The 24,545-nt window shown below is 42.7% G+C and overlaps 3 protein-coding genes across 5 annotated transcripts in view; 2 read left to right on the forward strand and 1 right to left on the reverse strand.

Annotated features, from left to right (window-relative positions):
• The window catches only part of LOC110496010 (sorting nexin-27), a 70,802-nt gene extending 65,549 nt beyond the window's left edge, over positions 1-5,253 (forward strand). The window contains exon 13 of the mRNA XM_036952496.2: positions 5,158-5,253. Within this exon, the coding sequence (XP_036808391.1) occupies positions 5,158-5,231 (74 nt within the window). The 3' untranslated portion in view covers positions 5,232-5,253. The remainder of the gene's footprint in view (positions 1-5,157) is intronic.
• Positions 1-23,012, reverse strand: part of LOC110496009 (neuronal acetylcholine receptor subunit alpha-7) — a 40,766-nt gene extending 17,754 nt beyond the window's left edge. The window contains exon 1 of one of the 3 annotated variants that reach the window (XM_090208391.1): positions 21,657-23,012. In XM_090208391.1, the coding sequence (XP_090064517.1) occupies positions 21,657-21,714 (58 nt within the window). In that variant the 5' untranslated portion in view covers positions 21,715-23,012. Of the gene's footprint in view, positions 1-948; positions 1,714-21,656 lie in introns of those variants that run through there. The other 2 variants (XM_021571620.3, XM_036952494.2) reach the window with 2 other exon arrangements.
• Positions 5,158-24,545, forward strand: part of LOC110496011 (small conductance calcium-activated potassium channel protein 2) — a 41,038-nt gene continuing 21,650 nt past the window's right edge. The window contains exons 1-6 of the mRNA XM_021571623.3: positions 5,158-5,244; positions 5,412-6,799; positions 7,318-7,413; positions 7,716-7,997; positions 15,269-15,390; positions 20,281-20,422. Coding sequence (XP_021427298.2) covers positions 5,945-6,799; positions 7,318-7,413; positions 7,716-7,997; positions 15,269-15,390; positions 20,281-20,422 — 1,497 coding nt within the window. The 5' untranslated portion in view covers positions 5,158-5,244; positions 5,412-5,944. The remainder of the gene's footprint in view (positions 5,245-5,411; positions 6,800-7,317; positions 7,414-7,715; positions 7,998-15,268; positions 15,391-20,280; positions 20,423-24,545) is intronic.

The raw sequence follows: 24,545 nt of genomic DNA on the forward strand, positions 1-24,545 counted from the left end.
CAATGACGGCTAGTTGTGATACAGCCTGGCATCGAACCAGGGACTGTAGTGACGCCTACTAGCACTGAGATGCAGTGCCTTAGACTGCTGTGCCACTCAGGTATTGTCTTGTCTAGAGTATTTGCTTTTGTCTTTTAACCTCCTAGCCCATAACTTTAGTCCTACTATTTTGCCCTATATGTGTTTAGTTGTTGCGTGTCATTTCAAATCCATTTGGTGTACAAACAGATATTAAGCGCTCTGTCAGTGGTCTGTGTACTTCTAGCTGTTTTATTATCCTTTACCACTGTGTGTCAATAGTCCCAAGGACTTTAACCATTTTTCACCGGGAAAGTAACAAGAATCTCTACAAAAGGTTACGGTCAGGAAATGATTCACGATTTTGCGTTGAGGAAAGTTCAGTAGCTCTTTACATAGTTGCAGGGCAGGCAGCCTCTGATATAATGTAGTAATACCTCTCCTCTCCCTTAGCGACCTATCTATCCTGCTGCTTACAGTTATACTCTGCTCTCTCTGTTGCAGCAACATGTCCATACATAACAAGGAAGCAAGATCGAACCAGATCTATAATGGTATTCAATTGACGTGCCACCATTGATAATAGTCTGTTCCCTGCTGGTTCAATCCCATTGATACTGCACTCTGTCCACAGAGATTTTGGAGAAAATAGAGGGTGAAAGAGTGAGGGAGGTTGTGAAATTTATGATTGCAGCGTTTTCTCTAATAAAGCATGTCTCCCCATCTCTCTCGCTTTATATACCAACTCTCTCTCTTTCTTTTTCTGTCCGTCCCTGCAACAGACAACATGTATTTTACGTTGAGGACCACATCACATCAGGTTCTGAATAACTGTAGACGTCTGTATTCACTAGGCACACAGGTAGGCATTTACACACAGACCAACATAAAACAAGAGCACAAACACTGAGAGAACACAAAAATACTCACACACACATACACTTCTCAATCCTCCTCTCCTCCTTTCCAGTGATCCTTTCCTAGTCTTTCCCTCTGGCTTTGTAACTCTAATCTTGCAATGTAGTCTGAGAGTAAATAGAGAGGCAGACCTACCCTGGACCAAAGCAGAGAATCCACAGACAACCAGAGCCACAGAGCACCACATTTCTAATGGAGCTGAGACCGGCTTTGGAGGGTCCTGGATATAGGGATAAGAGGAGAGGCTGCACGGACAGGGAGATTGGATTCAAAGGCAGGAATTCCCCTGATTCGCATCCACAAAGCATGAGAAGGAATGAATGAGTTAGTCAGAAAGAAGGGTATAGAGAGAGAGCAGGACAGAGAGATAGGGGGTAGGAAATGAGGTCCAGAGCCTAAGCTCGCACATGCCGTCTGGAAAAATGCAGTGAGTGAGTGGAAGAAAAAAACAACTGATTGATTCTAGACACAAGTCAGCTCTCCCCCCACTCTCTCTTGCTCTCTCTCTCTCCTTATCCCCCTCCCTAATCGTGTCCCTCTGCTTCCCTGGGAGGTGGAGCCAAGGAGGAGAGCATGAGAGGACAAAAAGGGATGGGGACCTTTTTAAGAAAAATAGCCCCACCTGATTGATTTGAGTAAACATCTTAATTGACAAAGTGTGTGTGCGTGCGTGCATAAAAATATGCCTCTTGGGTCCAATCTCCGGATTTGTCTGTGCTGCACAGTGGGAAACACAGTCTACTGGAGCAGAGAGTTGATGGAGGGGAGAACTAGTCTGTGTGTGAGTGAGCGAGCGAGGTGATAGATAGGTGAGGTGGTTTTGGCTGGGATGTGTGTGGTGGGGAAGTAGCTCCGTTGGGGGAGGGGGGGGGGTTGAATCAGCAGGACAGATGGTCTCTCGTCTAATTGAGAAAGTGCTGGGCTCTGCATGGGGGCCCAGGAATGTGCATAGTTAAACTCCACTCCTCATTCGTTCTCATGAAGTGCTGATGCAAGGAAGGGGAGAGGAGAGAAACTGAGATAGGGACCGTATAATAGATTACACTATTACTTCTGCTGCCCTTTGCTATCCACGGCTCTTGGGGGGTTGTCAGACATCCCATGTGCCCTAGAGGCACAGATTCACTCATGACTCATGGGTGCACACAATGAAGAATGGCGTGTAGAATGCGGGGAGAAAGCATCGGTATCGGTGAAGTAAAGAAAACTGCACCAAGCATGAAACAACAAGGATATACAGGTAACTGCCAAAATAAAGGAAACACCAACATAAAGTGTCTTAATAGGCCGTTGGGCCATGACGAGCCGCCAGAACAGCTTCAATGCGCCCTGGCATAGATTCGACAAGTGTCTAGAACTCTATTGGAGGGATGCAACACCATTCTTCCACAGGTTTTTCCACAGGTTCCGCTGTCTAGGGCGCCCCTTCAGAATCTCCCATAAGTGTTCAATTGGGTTGAGATCTGGTGGCTGAGACACACACACACACACCCTTTAAACCCCCTATGCTCCTTTGAGACCCGCATTTTTAAACATAACCCTTAGCATGATGGGGATGTTTTAATTGAAATTGTTTAATTAACTCGGGAACCACACCTGTGTGGAAGCACCTTCATTCAATGTACTTTAAATCCCTAATTTACTCAAGAATTTCCTTTATTTTGTCAGTTACCTGTAATAGATAATGTTAGATGAATCCTGTTGAAACTACATACCTCCATCATTTGAATGTGTACAAAATTAACTAAAGTCTGATTAAAATATGGTGTCTGTCCTATTACGTACTATTATATTGTGCCAAAATCAAAACCATAACACCTTAGCTATAAATAAAAAAATATGCATGGCAGCCACTGGGGTGTGGCTGACATCTGGTGGTTTATACAAAAACTACATTCAAGATAACTATTTCTGACCAAGCTGTGATGAGGTGAGGGTGAAGGAAAGGAGGCTCTGGTCAAAAGTAGTGCACTATAGGGAATAGGGCATAGCCGCGGGAAGATGTTTAGGGTCTGATAATACAGGACTAGTAAAGGCCCAGTGCACTATAGGGAATAGGGCATAGCCGCGGGAAGATGTTTAGGGTCTGCTAATACAGGACTAGTAAAGGCCCAGTGCACTATAGCGAATAGGGCATAGCCGCGGGAAGATGTTTAGGGTCTGCTAATACAGGACTAGTAAAGGCCCAGTGCACTATAGGGAATAGGGCATAGCCACGGGAAGATGTTTAGGGTCTGATAATACAGGACTAGTAAAGGCCCAGTGCACTATAGGGAATAGGGCATAGCCGCGGGAAGATGTTTAGTGTCTGATAATACAGGACTAGTAAAGGCCCAGTGCACTGCTTTTGTGAGACATTTACTTAAATAACTTTTTTCTCTGTTCAGATTCTTCAGGGGATGCTGCAGTACCCTCAGCACCCCTACTTCCCACGCCACACCATTAGTCATTGTGCTGTGCTTTGGGTTTTTAATTACTCTCTTGATTGGATTAGGGAGTTACTACGCTAACAACTCCCCCAACTAATAGGGTATTATCGACAACAAGTATATTATCATATATCTGTGGCCTTGACTTCTCACTTCAAAGTAGCCTTTTCCCGATGGATTATCTCTCGATGAATGCCTTTCACCTGTCCCATTGCATTCTTCTGGTAGGCTACTATCTACATTTGAGAGGTTCCTGTTTGAATGTTTTGTCACGTTTGTTTAGAGATGGATTGGACCGAGGTGCAGCGTGGTAGGCGTACATCTTTCTTTTATTTAAATGACACCGAAAAAACAACAAAATATAAAATGACCGTAACGCTACATGTAGTGCAGAAAGCAACTACACACAAACAAGATCCCACAACTAAAGGTGGAAAAAAAGGCTGCCTAAGTATGATCCCCAATCAGAGACAACGATAGACAGCTGCCTCCGATTGGGAACCATACCCGGCCAACAAAGAAATAGAAAAACTAGAATGCCCACCCAAATCACACCCTGACCTAACCAAATAGCAAAATAAAAAGGCTCTCTAAGGTCAGGGCGTGACATGTTTCCTATCTTCTTCACTAAGGATGCCTGCAATAAGTGAAGTTGAGTCTTTCGCTTTGGTGTGGCTGTTGGATTCCTGTTCTATAGTCACAGCATAGCATGGAGCGATGGGAAGTGAACCGTAGTGTTTTGGGGTTCAGCTCCCAGTCCCAGATTGCATACCCTGGCAGTGTACCCTTGAACAGAGTACTTACCCTAATTCATATATTTTACACCCAGCTGTGTAACTGTAATATGGGCTAGATGATTAGACCTCTGTGTACATCTCTCTCTCTCGCTGAGTATGTGTTGTATTTTGATTACACAATACCTGTCTTTATCCTCCTCTCTCTACCCCTCCTCCTTGACTTCCTCTGTTAACTGGAGCCCCATCTGTCAAATATTAATAGATAGAGATAAATGTTGGCGAATGTCATTGTTATGACTTTAATTCCAAAACCATTTTCCTCTCCACATTGTCAGGCTAAAGGGTGACATATTTAATATTTCATAAGCTCCTAAGTATCAGATATCTGACTCTCAAACCAACTTGATTAATCTGCCATATTTCTATAATCTCCTCCCCTGCATTGATACGCAGGACCATCACTCACTCTCTTAGATTAAATGGGAAAAGATCCAAATTGCCAGCTTGGAGAGCTCCCTTGGATAAAAATAAAACCCAATAAAATAGTAATGCCTATCCTTCAATAAAACAATAAAATAAAATGTCAACTATTCTTCCCTTCTTCAACACACACACACACACACACACACACACACACACACACACACACAAGCAAAAGGACAGAGGCAAAAGAGCTGTCCAACTTGATGAAAAATTATGTCAGAGGAAACTTTGCCATGTAACCAGGGACAACTGAAACTGTGGATCTTACAGTAATAAACCCAGCTTAAACAAAGACGTCATGATGGACAACTTAATACTGGAAAATAATTAAATAAACGAGTCATAATACAATTGATATCCATGGACATATGGTTTATATGCTGCTATGTGGATTATAGTTCATAACCCTTACTTATGTCTGCTGGATGGGAGCTGGATTCTTATAAATTATTTCTGAGAGAGACTGAATATATTTTGATCTGAATTACAAGTAGTTTTGTCACCTAATTATCCTAAGGTAATAACCAATATCTATTTAACTGATGCTTCATTTAATTTGTGTTGACTTTAAGGAGATGGACTAAAGGACAATCTGAGGAAGTTAACCAACAACAGTGGAATTGAAAACTTAATTGGAAGTAACTGAAATACGTGGAGAGGTAAGACTGAGCAGAATCAATTCGGTTTTAACAGTAATTTGGCAAGAATATTTATGACTGTAAGATTACCAGGTGCTGCAATAACTTAAATTAGGGTTTTATACAATAATTCTACAATGTTTCTAGATCAATGTTTCTGACAGAATGTCATTGTTTTTTTCCAACAGGTTTCCATTGTCTTATCATATCACATTATCACATTATCTTGGATGGAAAACCCATAGGGAAATTTCTATATAATGTCAACCATTATCACAGAGGAACATTCCCACTGCGCACAGACATCAGTTCAACGTCTATGTCATTGTATTTAGGTTAAAAGTTGGGTGAAAAAAATACTAAATGCCTTTCACGACTTTTTGCAAATCCAATCAGTTTTCCACATTGATTCAATGTCATCACATAGTTTTGGGGGGTTGAAATTACATCGAAACAACATTGATTCAACCAGTTTTTGCCCAGTGGGTTTGTGTTCATGTTTACTGTGAATAGTATGAATGTCTTCTGTGAACTCTCAGCATTCCACAGGCATATCAACGTCCCCTTTTTTACAATAGAGTTTGTGTTTTTGTATGCTTCCCACTCATACATTTTCATTGTTTTCACTCCATAAACTGTCTGCACTCTCTCACAGTTGTCTCTTTCCAAACCCCATAAAATTGTTCAAACATAATAACTCAACACCTCTAACAATCTCTAGATGGAGCCCTCTCCCTCTATGAACTTGACAATGCAGCATGGAGATGAGGAGGAGGAGCAATATCCCCTCCTTCCATCAAAAGTGGTCCCTCCCCCTCCTGCTTTTGGCATTCAGTGCGGAAGAAACTACTCATGTCAAAAAGGGGGAGATCACTCAGTGTGGCTCGATGGAACCCAGTCATCACCCACCCTCTCATATTACAACGGCTGCCAATATGTGTCACCCTCACCCCGCTCCTCGCCCCGAAGGGGAGACAATGAGGAAAAGGTTAGGGGGAAGGAGGTCCACAAGGAAAAGAGAGGCAAGAAGCCAGCAGGGAATGAACAGAATGCAGGGCACAAAGATCGGATTTGGGGGAGTAAAACCAAAAAGACAAGCCCACAGAGGCGCCAGCAGGACATGACATCCACTCAGTCACCCTACAAAGGACTCCGCATGTCTCAAATGGACTTAAGGGAGACAGAAAGTGGGCCACCCAGTGAAGGAGGTCGAAGGCTAGAGGTCCCATCAATGAAGATGCAGGACCGCCAGAGTCTACCTGAGATCATCATTACAACCAAAGATGACTACCAGCCACATTCCCCCAACCAAACACCCAGTTCTGACAAGAATCACCCGAAATCTGAGGCCAAGGGCGCCTATGGTGGAGGTGAGGAGACCAGTGGTGCGCATCACAAGGATGGTGTCCATAACTGCCCTCACAAGAAGACCCAGAGCATCGGTCGTAGGCTGGTCCGCCGAAGGGCGCTGTTTGAGAGGAGGCAGAGGCTGAATGACTGTGCACTCGCTGTGGGGATGTTTGGAGTGGTGGTCATGATCACCGAGATAGAGCTCTCCTGGAGCGTCTACAGTAAGGTCAGCACTGGGGACTAGACCTGGGTTCAAATGCTTGATATATTTTCAAATATATACTTTTGAGTGTTTGCCTGAGTCTGTCTGGAGTGCCAAATTTGCAGTTTTGGGACTTTTTTATAGCTTTATTAAGCCATGCAAGTTCAACCAGGCACAGATCAAGTATTTGAAATGCTTTTTAAATTATTTGAAACCCAGATCTGCTGGGGACACCTGGGTGATTATTGAGTTCAAACTTACAGAACATTATTTGAAGGCCTTCAGTATTTGTTGCTGACTTAAGGTTACTGTGGCCAGGAATCAATCAGAGGCACATTGTGGAGCGCTGTGGACAATGTGCCTTTTAAAGGAAATGTTCCTGTGTTCGCGGAGATCGTATAAATCAGAAATTACCTTTAAATATCAAGCGCGCTATAATGTGCCTTGAATTGAATCCCAACTTGTTAAAATAAGGCATATATGCCACAATGAAGCTTACTGTATGTTAAGATAAGTGTGTCCACGACATGTTTCCCCTACAGAGCTCTATATACTCTATGGCTATGAAGTCTGTTATCAGCCTGTCCTCTCTCATCCTGCTGGGTCTGGTAATTGCCTATCACATCTGTGAGGTGCAGGTAATTTCACCTCTCTGACTACTTACTACACTGCCCATACTCTCACTATCTTAAACTAGCTTATGTGATCCCTCAGCTTAGATACGTTGAAGTCATTCTACTCTGCAATATTTTTTGTTATATACCAGACTATAGTAGAGGTTCTATTGCTAATGGGGAAAGTAGATGGTGACAGGGGGCAACCTTGTCTGGTACTACTCGTTATATAATTTATTACACTTTGACTACACTCTCAGTTAACTGTACTTCCTCTATGCTCTAACTCTGACATGGCTGTGTACCCATACTCCCATCACTGTTAGCTCTACATCCATGATAACGGATCAGAGGACTGGCAAATTGCCATGACAACGGAGCGGGTGAGCCTGATCGCCCTTGAGCTGTTTGTTGTGGCGGTGCACCCGTTCCCAGTGGGTCTCCCATTGTCATGGCAAGCCATGTCCCCCACGCTGTCAGAGACGGAGCTGGAGATCGTGCTGGCTCTACCCATGTTCCTGCGACTCTACCTCCTGGGTCGTGCCTTGATGCTGCACAGCCGACTCTACACAGACACCGCCTCGCGCAGCATTGGCGCCCTCAACAAGGTCAGGGGTCAACATTTGTCACCATGCAAGTTATGCAACCTCTCCCTCAAATGTTAGTTACTTACTTTTTTATTTATTTATTTAATTTAACCTTTATTTAACCGGGTAGGCTAGTTGAGAACAAGTTCTCATTTGCAACTGCGACCTGAACAAGGTAAAGCGTAGCAATTCGACACATACAACAACAGAGTTACACATGGAATAAACAAAACATACAGTCAATAATACAGTAGAACAAAAGAAAACAAAAAGTCTATATACAGTGAGTGCAAATGAGGTAAGTTAAGGAAATAAATAGGCCATGGTGGCGAAGTAATTACAATATAGCAATTAAACACTGGAATGGTAGATCGGCAGAAGATGAATGTGCAGGTAGAGATACTGGGGTGCAAAGGAGCAAAATAAATAAATACCAGTATGGGGATGAGGTAGGTAGATGGGCTGTTTACAGATAGGCTAAGTACAGGTGCATTGATCTGTAAACTGCTCTGACAGCTGGTGCTTAAAGCTAGTGAGGGAGATGTGAGTCTCCAGGTTCAGAGATTTTTGCAATTCGTTCCAGTCATGGGCAGCAGAGATCTGGAAGGAAAGACGACCAAAGGAGGAATTGGCTTTGGGGGTGACCAGTGAGATATACCTGCTGGAGCGCGTGCTACGAGTGGGTGCTGCTATGGTGACCAGTGAGCTGAGATAAGGCGGGGCTTTACCTAGCAGAGACTTGTAGATAACCTGTAGCCAGTGGGTTTGGCGACGAGTATGAAGCGAGGGCCAACCAACGAGAGCGTACAGGTCGCAATGGTGGGTAGTGTATGGGGCTTTGGTAACAAAACGGATGGCACTGTGATAGACTGCATCCAGTTTGTTGAGTAGAGTGTTGGAGGCTATTTTATAGATGACATCACCGAAGTCTAGGATCGGTAGGATGGTCAGTTTTACGAAGGTATGTTTGGCAGCATGAGTGAACGATGCTTTGTTGCGATATAGGAAGCCGATTCTAGATGTAATTTTGGATTGGAGATGCTTAATGTGAGTCTGGAAGGAGAGTTTACAGTCTAACCAAACACCCAGGTATTTGTAGTTGTCCACGTATTCTAAGTCAGAGCCGTCCAGAGTAGTGATGCTGGACGGGCGAGCAGGTGCGGGCAGCGATCGATTGAAAAGCATGCATTTAGTTTTACTTGCGTTTAAGAGCAGTTGGAGGCCAAGGAAGGAGAGTTGTATGGCATTGAAGCTCGTCTGGTGGTTAGTTAACACAGTGTCCAAGGAGGGGCCAGAAGTATACAGAATGGTGTCGTCTGCGTAGAGGTGGATCAGAGAATCACCAGCAGCAAGAGCAACATCATTGATGTATACAGAAAAGAGAGTCGGCCCGAGAATTGTACCCTGTGGCACACCCATAGAGACTGTCAGAGGTCCAGACAACAGGCCCTCCGACTTGACACACTGAACTCTATCAGAGAAGTAGTTGGTAAACCAGGCGAGGCAATCATTTGAGAAACCAAGGCTGTCGAGTCTGCCAATAAGAATGTTGTGATTGACAGAGTCGAAAGCCTTGGCCAGGTCGATGAATACGGCTGCACAGTAATGTCTCTTATCGATAGCGGTTATGATGTCGTTTAGAACCTTGAGCGTGGCTGAGGTGCACCCATGACCAGCTCTGAAACCAGATTGCATAGCGGAGAAGGTATGGTGGGATTCGAAATGGTCAGTAATCTGTTTGTTAACTTGGCTTTCGAAGACCTTAGAAAGACAGGGTAGGATAGATATAGGTCTGTAGCAGTTTGGGTCTAGAGTGTCACCCCCTTTGAAGAGGGGGATGACCGCTGCAGCTTTCAATCTTTGGGAATCTCAGACGATACGAAAGAAAGGTTGAACAGGCTAGTAATAGGGGTTGCAACCATTTTGGCAGATAATTTTAGAAAGAGAGGATCCAGATTGTCTAGCCCGGCTGATTTGTAGGGGTACAGATTTTGCAGCTCTTTCAGAACATCGGCTATCTGGATTTGGGTAAAGGAGAAATGGTGGGGGCTTGAATGGACCTCTACATACTCAGGTTGTACAATAGCCAGAATGATTTTGACTTGAAGTTCAGTAGTTAGTTGAAACGATGCTAAAGCAGCCCATTGAATTCCACAACACTTCCAGCAGATACTCACACCAACGCTAGGTGTTGCATTTTCATGGAATCCAATGTGCTGCTTTAGCATTCGCTAGCCGAGCATGCTGACGAAAAAATAGTAGTTCTTTCTTGAGTTGGGCTCTGGGATGTAACAACCGTTGAGCATCTGAGCTTATGGTTGACTGTGGAGGAAAGGGGTTGAGTGTGTAAGTAAGTAAGTGTGTGTGTGTGTGTGTGTGTGTGTGTGTGTGTGTGTGTGTGTGTGTGTGTGTGTGTGTGTGTGTGTGTGTGTGTGTGTGTGTGTGTGTGTGTGTGTGTATCCCACATCTGTTGCAAGGGGATCAGGATGTTTGGGGAAATATAGGAGGAATCACAATAATTGTTTGCTAAAATAATAATTGCTTGACAAAAATGTAATGTGATGCAAGGACAATCCTGGTTACAGGTAACAATCATTTGCACAAACTGCCGATATTATTACGCATATTAATTGTAAATGATGGAAATTAAGATACGCAAGATATTTTAATATATATATACAATTTAAAAAATAGCTATATATAAAGCAAATTGAGGTGCGAGCATTGGAAATACTTTTAACGGTTGTTATGTGGGTGGCACTGTGTGTTCTTTTCAAAGGATGGGTCATGGCCTTTCAGGGGACCTAGGGATCCAGGGGGACGGGGGTGGTCTGCCGGTCACTGGGATGACAACCCAACTTGGGAGGGGCTTTGGCGGGTGGAGTAGTGGAGAACAATTGGAGGGTTACTTATTAGCAATGCAAATATCATGGTACACTCTATCACTATGGTACTTTTTAATGGTAAATTTACAAACATATGATGAATGGATTTGAAACTTGTATCTCATTATGGTAAATGGTGAAATAAATATAGCCAGTTTTAATTGTAATGGCTTAGCAGATAAGAAAATAAAAACAATATTTACCTGGCTCAAAGAGAAGGAATATAATATCTATTGTTTACAGGAAACTCATTCAACAATTTTAGATGAAGGTGAGTGCAAAATATACTTCTCTCATGGGCAAAGAAACTCAAAAGGGGGGATGACATTAATTAACAGTAATTTTGATCCGAATGTGCAAATTGTCCAGATCTGCAAGGTAGATGGATGATTTAAAATATGTTATTGGACCATAAACAGATATGGCTCATTAACCTTCAAATTGGAACTAGCCGATATATGGAGGCTTAAATATCCTGACCTAGTGAGATATACCGGGAGGAGGCTCAATCAAGCTAGTCGTCTTGACTTCTTTCTTATGCCATTCTCGTTGCCACCAAAAGTGAAGAAAGTGTTGATAGGGGATAGAATGCGGTCGGACCATCAGATAATTGGCATATACACTTATCAAGGCACAAGGCAAGACCCAAATACAGACACAGGAGGCAGATGGTTGGCGTCTTACAATGTTTATTAATCCAAAAGGATAGGCAAGAGAATGGTCATGGACAGGCGAAAAGGTCAAAACCAAATCAGAGTCCAGGAGGTACAGAGTGGCAGACAGACTCGTGGTCAAGGCAGGCAAAAATTTCAGGCAGGCGGGTACATAGTCCAGAAACAGGCAAGGGTCAAAACCAGGAGGACTAGAAAAAGGAGAATGCACATACAAGATGAACTGACACAGAGACAGGAAACACAGGGATAATACACTTGCACAGAGAGACAGGAAACACCGGGATAATACACTTGCACAGAGAGACAGGAAACACCGGGATAATACACTTGCACAGAGAGACAGGAAACACAGGGATAATACACTTGCACAGAGAGACAGGAAACACAGGGATAACTACACTGGGGAAAACAAGCGTCACCTAGAAGGGGTGGAGACAATATCAAGGATAGGTGAAACTGATCAGGGTGTGACAACACTACTGTTCAAAAGTTTGGCGTTACTTAGAAATGCCCTTGTTTTTGAAAGAAAACTATTTTTTTTGTTTATTAAAATAACATCAAATTAATCAGAAATACAGTGGACATTGTTAATGTTGTAAGTGACTATTGTAGCTGGAAACGGCAGATTTTTTATGGAATATCTACATAGGCCCATTATCAGCAACCATCACTCCTGTGTTTCAATGGCACGTTGTGTTAGCGAATCCAAGTTTATCATTTTAAAAGGCTAATTGATCATTAGAAAACCCTTTTGCAATTATGTTAGCACAGCTGAAAACTGTTGTTCTGATTATTAAAGAAGCAATTAAACTGGCATTCTTTAGACTAGTTGAGTACAGCATTTGTGGGTTTGATTACAGGCTCAAAATGGCCAGAAGCTTTCTTCTGAAACTCGTCAGTCTATTCTTGTTCTGAGAAATGAAGGCTATTCCATGCAAGAAATTGCCAAAAAAAACTAAGATCTCGTACAACGCTGTGTACTACTCCCTTCACAGAACAGCGCAAACTGGCACTAACCAGAATAGAAAGAGTGGGAGGCCCCGGTGCACAACTGAGCAAGAGGACAAGTACATTAGAGTGTCTAGTTTGAGAAACAGACGCTCACAAGTCCTCAACTGGCAGCTTCATTAAATAGTACCCGCAAAACACCAGTTGCCAAGAAAAAGCCATATCTCACTGGCCAATAAAAATAAAAGATTAAGATGGGCAAAAGAACACAGACACTGGACAGAGGAACACTGCCTAGAAGGCCAGCATCCCGGAGTCGCCTCTTCACTGTTGATTTTGAGACTGGTGTTTTGCGGGTACCATTTAATGAAGCTGCCAGTTGAGGACTTGTGAGGAATTTGTACGTAGAGCTCCGAGACAGGATTGTGTTGAGGCACAGATCTGGGGAGGGTACCAAAACATTTCTGCAGCATTGAAGGTCTTAAATGGAAGAAGTTTGGACCAACCAAGACTCTTTCTAGAGCTGGCCGCTCGGTTAAACTGAGCAATCGGGGAAGAAGGGCCAGGGAGGTGACCAAGAACCCGATGGTAACTCATACAGAGCTCCAGAGTTCCTCTGTGGAAATGGGAGAACCTTCCAGAAGGACAACCATCTTTGCAGCACTCCACCAATCATGCATTCATGGTAGAGTGGCCAGACAGAAGCCACTCCTCAGTAAAAGGCAAATGACTGCCAGCTTGGAGTTTGCCTAAATGACTCTCACACCATGAGAAACAAGAATCTCCGGTCTGATGAAACCAAGATTGAACACTTTGGCCTGAATACCAAGCGGCACGTCTGGAGGAAACCTGGTACAATCCCTACGGTGAAGCATGGTGGTGGCAGCATCATGCTGTGGGGATGTTTTTCAGCGGTGAACACTAGTCAGGATCGAGGGAAAGATGAACGAAGCAAAGTACAGAGAGATCTTTGATGAAAACCTGCTCTAGAGCACTCAGAACCTCAGACTGGGGTGAAGGTTCACCTTCCAACAGGACAATGACCCTAAGCACACAGCCAAGACAAGACAACGCAGAACTGGCTTGGGAACAAGTCTTTGAATGTCCTTGAGTGGCCAAGCCACTGTATGCTGGAAACATGTAGTTTATATTAACTAAAGCAAAACCAATCTTTGTTAAACATAAATACCAAACTTGTTTTTGCATGGATTCTGCGACGTGGTTAGCGTTTAACAGCTAGGATCGCTATTTCTTGTTCCAGAATCCCGCTTAACTGACGGGTTAAAATCTGCTTGAAAGAGACACTAACCTAGCTAAGCTGCTAACATTAGCCATCAAGCTAACGAAGTAGTCCCAGATGACACTTGGCATTCTCTCAACCAGCTTCATGAAGTATTCAACTGGAATGCATTTCAATTAACAGGTGTACCTTGTTAAAAGTTAAGTTATGGAATTTCTTTCCTTAATGCATTTGAGCCAATCAGTTGTGTTGTGACAAGGTAGGGGGTTATACAGAATAGCCCTATTTGGTAAAAGACAAAGTCCATATTATGGCAAGAACAGCTCAAATAAGCAACGAGAAACATCAGTCCATCATTACTTTAAGGCATGAAGGTCAGTCAATGTGTATAATTTCAAGGACTTTGAAAGTTTCTTCTCAAGTGCAGTTGCAAAAACCATCAAGCGCTATGATTAAACTGACTCTCATGAGGACCGCCACAAGAAAGGAAGACCCAGAGTTACATCTGCTGGAGAGGATAAGTTGCTAAGAGTTAACTGAGCCTCAGATTGCAGTCCAAACAAATGCGTCACAGAGTTCAAGTAACAGACACATCTCAACATCAACTGTTCAGAGGAGACTGTGAATCAGGCCTTCATGGTCGAATTGCTGCAAAGAAACCACTACTAAAAGGACATCAATAAGAAGAAGACACTTGCTGGAAATCTGTCCTTTGGTCTAATGAGCCCAGATTTGAGATTTTTGGTTCCAACTGCCATGTCTTTGTGAGACGCAGAGTAGGGGAACGGATGATCTCTGCATATGTGGTTCCCACCATGAAACATGGAGGAGGAGGTGTGAAGGTGTCGGGCTGCTTTGCTAGTGACACTGTCTGTGATTTATTTAGAATTCAAGGCACACTTAACCAGCATGACTACCCAATCATTCTGCTGCTATACGCCATCCCATCTGGTTTGTGCTTAGTGAGACTATAATTTGTTTTTCAACAGGACAATGACCCAACACACCTCCAGGCTGTGTAAGGGCTTTGACCAAGAACGAGAGTGATGGAGTGCTGCATCACATGACCTGGCCTCCACAATCACCCAACCTCAACCCAGTTGAGATGGTTTGGGGTGAGTTGGATCGCAGAGTGAAGGAAAAGTGCTCAGCATATGTGGGAACTCCTTCAAGACTGTTTGAAAAGCATTCCAGTTGAAGCTGGTTGAGAGAATGCCAAGAGTGTGCGAAGATGTCAAAAATATATAATATATTTTGATTTGTTTAACACTTTTTTGGTTACTACATAATTCCATATGTGCTATTTTATAGTTTTGATGTCATCACTGTTATTCTACAATGTAGAAAATAGTCAAAATAAAGAAAAACCCTTGCATAAGTTGTATTTTTAAGTGAGTATTTTTTTATGGAATATATACATATATATATATATATATATATTATTTTCAATATATTTTGGGGGTATTTTTAATTTTTTTATTCTTCTTTTCCCCTAACCCTACCACTGTGGATATTAATATTATTATTATTTGGACTTGTATCCAGATCCACTTCAACAGCCGTTTTGTGGTCAAAACCCTGATGACCATCTACCCTGGCACTGTGTTGATGATCTTCAGCGTCTCTCTGTGGCTAGTTGCTGCCTGGGGCCTACATGTCTGTGAGAGGTGAGTGACTAAGAAGGGAAAGGGAGTAGAGAGAGGAAGGAGGGAAATAGGTATCAGACTTTTGCCAGGATTCATTAAAAGCAGTGTTATTTTCATCAACTAAAATAGTACTCTACAATATTCGTCAAACACCTATTTTTCAGTGGCAATTGATGACTGAATAAATAGACCTAGAAAAAAGAAAAACTAAACAAAAATGATTTTTAATTTCAGTTGACTAAAATGAGACGAGACAAAATTATCTCTGTGACCAAAATCTGACTACTAAATGGACTGGGCAAGAGATTTTGGAGAGATTGAGAGCTTTTCGGTGATATGCTAAAATAACAGGACAGATGCGCAGTGCAGTTCTGTTCAGCAGTGGGATGGACTCAACCAGCAAACACAGGCTACTTCAGTGGTGAGCTGCAGGGAGGCAATCACTGTGGACAGACAGGCAGCCAGGCTCTGCTCTGGCTCGGCCTCCGATTATAGCCTGCCTACACATTGCGCAGGCGACTCTCTTGCTTCACCACCAGCCTTCTAATTAGCAAGCCTTGGCCTGGTTAAGAAACACAAGCTGCTTTACGAAATCAAAAGCAATAGCTGCATTGAGTTTAATTGTAAAATAACAGTCAAGCTATGTCTTCCTTTCTCTTTAGTAGACTATGGAAAAGTAGTCTCTCTCTCTCTCAACCCTCCCACATTTCCCACTGCATTTCATACACAGATTCTATTGCCAAGTCTCCCTCTTTTACTCAGAAAAAAAAACAGTTTGATTCTACTGCTGAAAAGACATGACTCTTAATAATGGCGCTACGATTTTTTCTTTCTTTTGTGCATTAGCACAATAGAAAGACATACTCTATGTCGGCTCTATTCATGTAATTTCTGTCTGCAATGTTCAAGAACGTTTTTCAACTGAACCTGGCTCTGGGAACATTATCAGTAGTGTATATGCAAACATTTTGGTGGAACAGAAAGAAAGGAAAAGGGATAGCAAACTATTTATTGACAAAATGTATCTTACCACTACACTATTTCTGAATTAGTAAATAACTTTATTTTGAGTTAAAGCTGCGATATGTAACCTTTTGGGCGACCCGACGAAATGCACATAGAAAATGTTGAGTTATAGATCTGTCATTCTCATTGAAATCAAGTCTAAGAAGCGGAAGATATGTTCTATGTGCGCTATTTCTATGCTTCCCGTTCTTCAGTGTTGTTTTTGTATACCAGCGTGAAACAGCTGAAAATACAATATTTTTGGTTATGGAAAATATGAGTGATGCACCGATATGACATATTTGGCCGATACCAATTTCCAATATTTTCCTGGCAAAAAAACTATACCGATAACCGATATTTAAAATTGTTGCGGTCTTTTAAGCATTCTAGTACATTTAAATAGTTAACACACACAGACATGGATGCAGCGTTCTAAGGCACTGCATCTCAGTGCAAGAGGCGTCACTACAGTCCCTGGTTCGAATCCAGGCTCTATCACAACCTGCAGTGAGAGTCCCATAGGGCGGCGCACAATTGGCCCAGCGTCGTCCGGGTTTGGCCGGGGTAGGCCGTCTTTGTAAATAATAATTTGTTCTTATCCTGACTTGCCTAGTTAAGTAAAGGTTACACACACACACCACTGACCCCAAACATTTTTTGTTGGCATTTACGTATGTCCCCATTACCAGTAAAACATAATCAAAACCTATTTCTTTCACTTACTTGCTGTGCTGTTTCGTTGTTCATTTCTACAGTCGTTTCATTCTCAAACAGGATTTCTATGGCAGGCCATTTTGGTCTTTGCTTGTCAAAAACGATACACGTCAAATAACACTAATTGACGTGTCAAATAAACTTGTTGACCAATCAGGACCTGAATATGACTACACGTCACAAAATAATTTAACCCATTCATACATTTTTTACGTAGTTACTACACATTGATTACACTATCACTCGTATTTCATATGTCACAACAATTCATCGACACGTATGCTATGATGCTGATAAAGCTGTCTTGCCACCTTCAGTGCTTGTCATTAAAAAAAAAATAACTAGCTCATGGATGCAAACAATGTTCTTCCCCAAAAACACAGCAAAACGACAATCTGTTTCAGTAGCTATAGTTAGCTAGCTAATAGGTGTCATCATCTAAAATAACCCTAATTTATAAGCCAGTTCTTTTTTGATTAATGGTGGTCGGACCCATCTATGTGAAGCTAGCCACAATATGGATTAGCCACAATAGTGGACATTGAGGTTAGCCTTCAAAATAAAAGTATGGCATAATTCTACTATTTGTATTCATTTGCATCACTGTCAATGTCATACTTTTATTTTGAAGGCAAACCGCAAATTCCACTATTGTGCGTAATTCTTATTGTGGCTAGCTTCACAACACATAACCCGATCCAGTCGAGCCTCACTAGCCAGATAAAGCTAGCAGGCTGCTTTTAACGTTAGCTTTGGGCAACAGGGTTAAGTAGCTGGCTAGCTATTTATTTTCATGAACTGAAGTTCAATTTCAATAGGCGAACAACAAGTGGCAGCCTAGCTAATACTTACTCACAAAGATTCCTAAATCATTGCTAAGAATAATGAAAATGACTGCAATTTCTACTGGTCATTGTTTTCAGGCTGGTTGTATTGGTGCTAGCTAGGTACCAAGCTAAAGCTAGCTACCCCAGAAGTTGCAGTCAAACAAATGATGCTTTATTACCAACGCGGTATTATAAACACATTGTTCGTTGCTGGTGTTTCCTTGTTTGCAGACTTTTTTGTACAGCTTTGACAGTGCTACTGTATCTTTTTTGACACGCAAAGACCCAAACGGCATTCCATAGTATGTATGTCGTGAAGCTAATAGCAGTGACGCTATCACTGTGCAACTCTGGTAGGGCAACATCTGAAAAATAGCGCACTTGGTAGTGTGTACCGGTGCTCGACCAGTCATTGAAAGCCAACATCACCCAGGTGAGAGAACGGTTGATTGTCAAGGGCAATGTATTCCATTTTCTTGGCTTTCTTACTCTTTCAAATGACTGCTCGACTTGTTGACTGCTCGATCCACACAGCAGACATTGTGGGCTAGGTTAGGGATGCTGTGTTGCAAGTGTAGTGTATGTTCTATAGGTATGCACGGCAGCTTTGACATCGTTTTTTAACATCACGTTAAACTAGATCGGGCCAATACTGATGTTGGCATTTCTAGCTAATATCGGCCAATTTCGATATGTTCACCGATATATTGTGCATCCCTACAAAATATATTTCACAGTGGTTTAGATGGTACAATGATTTTCCACATAACAATGGCTTGTTTTGTCACATAAACAAAAATTAGGCAAACTATTAGAATTTTTGCAACCAGGAAATGGCGCAGCGATTTCTGTATATTGCACCTTTAATGTGGACTCAGTGACTCAAACTTGAGCACTTGGACCAGAACTCGTTCACTGGGAGTCAGACTTTAGCCATAGGGACTCGTGACTCGACCATTGGTGACTCGGACTTGGGACCTGAGGTTCAGTGATTCGACTACATCACTGGGCGAAAGTCATTAGCTCCCGTTCAAAGTCATTAGCTTTATTCTACTTTTGGACATCCATGTGGAACGTTGATAACAATGGCAATGACGCGACCGAGTGATGGAGGTGAAACACATACTACTTCAAGGCATCTTCTAGTGATTTTCTCTCTCTTTCTCTCTCTGCTTGTGTGTGTCTGTTTGTTTTGTATGTAATGTGCTGTGCTGTAGGCTGAATTAGAAATTTTCATAGCCAGATAATTCTTATATAGGTGAATATAATATTATTCTTATGTTTTTTCATATTTCTGCTGTTAGGGAGAAAAGTAGTATGTTTGTGCACATGGAATTCAGTGATTTATGTTTACTATAGGTTAATGACTAAAATTAAAGGGCATTTAGTTGAAAAATTGCCCCCTGTTTTTGTCATTCTTTATTTTTTAAATTATAATTTTTACCCCCTTTTTCGTGGTATCCAATTGTTAGTAGTTACTAACTTGCTATACAACTCCCGTACGGGCTCGGAGAGACGAAGTTCGAGAGTCCTCCGAAACACAACCCAACCAAGCCACACTGCTTCTTAACACAGCGCGCATCCAACCCGGAAGCCAGCCGCACCAATGTGTCGGAGGAATCACCGTACACCTAGCGACCTGGTCAGTGTGCACTGCGCCCGGCCCGCCACAGAAGTCGCTAGTGCGCGATGAGACAAGGATATCCCTACCGGCCAAACCCTCCCTAACCCGGATGACGCTAGGCCAATTGTGCGTCGCCCCATGGACCTCCCGGTCGCGGCCAGCTGCGACAGAGCCTGGGCTCGAACCCAGGGTCTCTGGTGGTCTTAGACCACTGCGCCACCCGGGAGGTTCCCTGTTTTTGTCATTTTGACAATAACTAGACTTAATCATTATTCAAATGACCAAAATTTGACCTAATGATATTTTAGTAAAAATTTGACTAAATCTAAAAAAAGTGCCAAAATTAACACTGATTCAAAGGTGCAGTGCACACTACACTACAGACAATGCACCTTTTAAAAGGTCATTTATACTTCAGCCGACATCCGCAACGTTTACTGTGAATGCAATCTCTGCAAACATCTGGGAAATTACCTTTAAAAGATGCATTGTCGGTAGTACAGTGCGCCATGCTGCAACGCACCTTTCAATGAATCCCGGCCTTGGTGACTATAATGACTTGGACCAATCTGTGCTGTGGCTGACATCAGATGGCCCCATCATAAGTTGTCAGTCATATAACAAATACAATCAAATATCATATTCCTAGACTGAAACTAGTTTATTTGTTAAATGTTAATATGATGAGTGGACAAGACAGGGGAAAAGCTGAACCATCATCCCTCCCCTGTCCTATAGACACCACAACTATAAGGACCTGAGCAGTAACTACATGGAGGCCCTGTGGATGGTCTCGGTCACCTTCTTGTCCATTGGTTACGGGGATGTTGTTCCCCACACCTACTGTGGCCGCAGCATCTGTCTACTCACTGGCATCATGGTAAGCAGTTTCTGCAAAATAGGAAAAGCTCTCGCACAGCTGAGTCGACTTGTTGTAGGTGCGTGGGAATAATTCAATGACATCTTTAAAGAAAATTGAAGTAAAGGGGATGGGCAGGTACAGTGCCGTCAGAAACTATTCATACCCATTGACTTATTCCACATTTGTTGTGTTACAGACTGAATTCAAAATGTATTAAATATTTTTTTAAATCTCACCCATCTCCACACAATACCCCATAATGAAAAAGTGAAAAGGGTTTTAGAAATGTTTAGGGCCTACATAAAGCTGTCCCAACAGCAGAGCTTTTCTTCAACACCATGCAGTGAATCCTTACCACCGCTACACCTTGCTATCAGCGGAGCCTTGTCTGGCAGCGAAACAGTTCAATCAGCCTCAAATCATAGCTGATATGCCTGACTTGCTTAAACAAATGTGGTTACTACTGACTCCTTGTGGATTTGTTTAAGTTGATAAGGAAAATACAATCATGAGGATCCACTTTTATATACAATATACCAACGCACAGACAGCGCATTGTGCAAACAAAACAACCCTTGCAATGGAATTGCATGGGTCTATTACTGAACTTTTTGTTGAAAACAAGTATTTGAATGGGAAACATGGTTACAGACCCAACAACATTATATACTATCTCCTCCTCGTCAAGAAAAGCACGAGCTAATTATAATACACAAAGTAAGCAAAACAATTAAATAATTCCAACATTGCCTAAAATGATGTAGGCAATAGGCCTATAACAATTGAGATGTACAAACTATGGCATAAGGGAACGACGAGCAGATAAGAGGTCATCCGTAATTTAGACTAAGACATTAATAAGCGAACTAACATGGGCGTAGTCAATATAACTATTTGTTCAGCAGTTATGAAATGTACTGCGACAGAATTCAGAACATGGGCCGTTCTTACAGTATTCTCCCTGTACACCAAGTCAGAACCGTAGGATAAATAAAGGGGGCATGTACCGTAATTTCTGGACTATTAAGCGCACCTGAATATAAGCCGCACCCACTGAATATTTTTTAAATATGTATTTTGTACATAAATAAGCTGCATGTGTCTATAAGCCGCAGGTGCCTACCGGTACATTGAAACAAATGAACTTTACACAGCCTTTAAACGAAACACGGCTTGTAACAAAAATAAATAGGCTATAACGAAACACGGCTTGTAACAAAAATAAAAAAAATAGCAGTAAACAGTAGCCTACCAAGAAAGTCATTGGTCAATATCTTCCTCCTCCTGTGCACTGAAACCACTGAAGTCATCTCCTTCGGTGTTGGAGTTGAATAGCCTCACAATTGCTTCATCCGATGTTGGATCGTTGTCATTGTTGCTCTCGTCACTTTCATCCGGAGGCAAATTCCCCGCTGAGCTCATGCTGCCCTCTTCAACACGCAGCAGTCCAGCCTTTCGAAACCCGTTAATGATAGTGGATTTTTTGACAATGCTCCACGCTGTCAGGACCCACTGGCAGACTTGACCATAAGTTGCTCTTCGCATGCGGCCCGTTTTAGTGAAGGATTTCTCCCCACTTGTCATCCAAGCCTCCCACTGAACACGGAGCGCCACCTTAAATGCACGATTTACACTGATGTCGAGTGGCTGAAAATACTTTGTTGTTCCCCCAGGAATCACAGCTGGAATTGAGTTTGTCCTCTTGATGGCTTCTTTCACAGAATCTGTTATGTGGGCCCTCATGCTGTCCAACACGAAAAATGCCTTGTTCTTGTGAAAGAATCCTCCCGGTCGCTTGCCGTAACACTCCGTATGCCATTCATGCATTAGGCCTTCCGTCATCCATCCTTTCTTGTTGACTTTCACAACAATTCCTCTCGGGAATTTTTCTTTTGGCATCGTCATGCGTTTAAAAATCAACATCGGTGGAAGCTTTTCTCCCGATGCCGTGCACATCAGAACACAGGTGAAGTGCGTTTTTTCATGCCCAGTTGTTTTCAGCGTGACGGATGATTCACCTTTCTTGTTGACAGTCCGAGTGAGAGGCAGGTCAAACGTCAGAGGAACCTCATCCATATAATTATGATGTCGTGCGGGCCGATGGAATGCTCCGCTATCTTTGCATCAGTGAATTTGTGGAAGTTTGAAACGTTTTCCTCGTAGTCGGGAGGGAGGGAGCTGCTGACACAGACTTGTCCGTACCCTGATGGACAGGCCTTTACGTCTCATAAATCTTAAGACACCACGATGGTCCACCTCTAAAATCCTCAAACTTCATTGCGGTGGCGATTGTTTTGGCTTTCAGTCAGATCTGCACAGTTGAAACACCTCGGCCGTCTGCTCTCTGTGTGTTGACCCAGTTTTCAAGCTCATTTTCTAGTTCAGGTCATCTGCTTTTCTTCACTCTGAAAGCTTTTGTTGTCTTTTTGCACTGAGTCCGTTCCTCACGCTGCTGTTTCCAACGTCTTATCATCGAATCATTAAAGCCAAGCTCCCGTGCAGCAGCTCTATTTCCTTTTCCAACAGCCAGATCGATCGCCTTCAACTTGAAAGCTGCATCATATGCATTTCTCCGTGTCTTTGCCATGATGAGGGTGACAAAATGACTACCGTAATCAGAATGATGGGAAGTTTGAGCGCACTCGATTTACGTCACATTATGTTCAGGTTCAAAGCGTGGGAAAAAAGTAGCGGCTTATAGTCCGGAAATTACGGTAAGCAGAAAAAGAAAGCTCTTACAATATTCGATGATGACATTTCTCTAAAATAGGCTATAGGCTACATGTGCACCACGAAGTCAGTTCTGAGTGGGAAAGGGACCAAATTATTAGGGTGAGGCACATGGACTACTAACAGCTTACTACACAACACACTTAGTATTACTTTCTTAGCTACAGTATACATACAGTGGGGCAAAAAAGTATTTAGTCAGCCACCAATTGTGCAAGTTTTCCCACTTAAAAAGATGAGAGAGGCCTGTAAAAATCCAGAAAATCACATTGTACGATTTTTAATGAATTTATTTGCAAATTATGGTGGAAAATAAGTATTTGGTCACCTACAAACAAGCAAGATTTCTGGCTCTCACAGACCTGTATCTATCTTCTTTAAGAGGCTCCTCTGTCCTCCACTCGTTACCTGTATTAATGGCACCTGTTTGAACTTGTTATCAGTATAAAAGACACCTGTCCACAACCTCAAACAGTCACACTCCAAACTCCACTATGGCCAAGACCAAAGAGCTGTCAAAGGACACCAGAAACAAAATTGTAGACCTGCACCAGGCTGGGAAGACTGAATCTGCAATAGGTAAGCAGCTTGGTTTGAAGAAATCAACTGTGGGAGCAATTATTAGGAAATGGAAGACATACAAGACCACTGATAATCTACCTCGATCTGGGGCTCCACGCAAGATCTCACCCCGTGGGGTCAAAATGATCACAAGAACAGTGAGCAAAAATCCCAGAACCACACGGGGGGACCTAGTGAATGACCTGCAGAGAGCTGGGACCAAAGTAACAAAGCCTACCATCAGTAACACACTACGCCGCCAGGGACTCAAATCCTGCAGTGCCAGACGTGTCCCCCAGCTTAAGCCAGTACATGTCCAGGCCCATCTTAAGTTTGCTAGAGAGCATTTGGATGATCCAGAAGAAGATTGGGAGAATGTCATATGGTCAGATGATACCAAAATATAACTTTTTGGTAAAAACTCAACTCGTCGTGTTTGGAGGACAAAGAATGCTGAGTTGCATCCAAAGAACACCATACCTACTGTGAAACATGGGGGTGGAAACATCATGCTTTGGGGCTGTTTTTCTGCAAATGGACCAGGACGACTGATCCGTGTAAAGGAAAGAATGAATGGGGCCATGTTTCGTGAGATTTTGAGTGAAAATCTCCTTCCATCAGCAAGGGCATTGAAGATGAAATGTGGCTGGGTCTTTCAGCATGACAATGATCCCAAACACACCGCCCGGGCAACGAAGGAGTGGCTTCGTAAGAAGCATTTCAAGGTCCTGGAGTGGCCTAGCCAGTCCAGATCTCATCCCCATAGAAAATCTTTGGAGGGAGTTGAAAGTCCATGTTGCCCAGCAACAGCCCCAAAACATCACTGCTCTAGAGGAGATCTGCATGGAGG

This window comes from Oncorhynchus mykiss, chromosome 18, assembly GCF_057628025.1.
Source record: "Oncorhynchus mykiss isolate SJ-2025 chromosome 18, ASM5762802v1, whole genome shotgun sequence".
Lineage (NCBI taxonomy): Eukaryota > Metazoa > Chordata > Actinopteri > Salmoniformes > Salmonidae > Oncorhynchus > Oncorhynchus mykiss.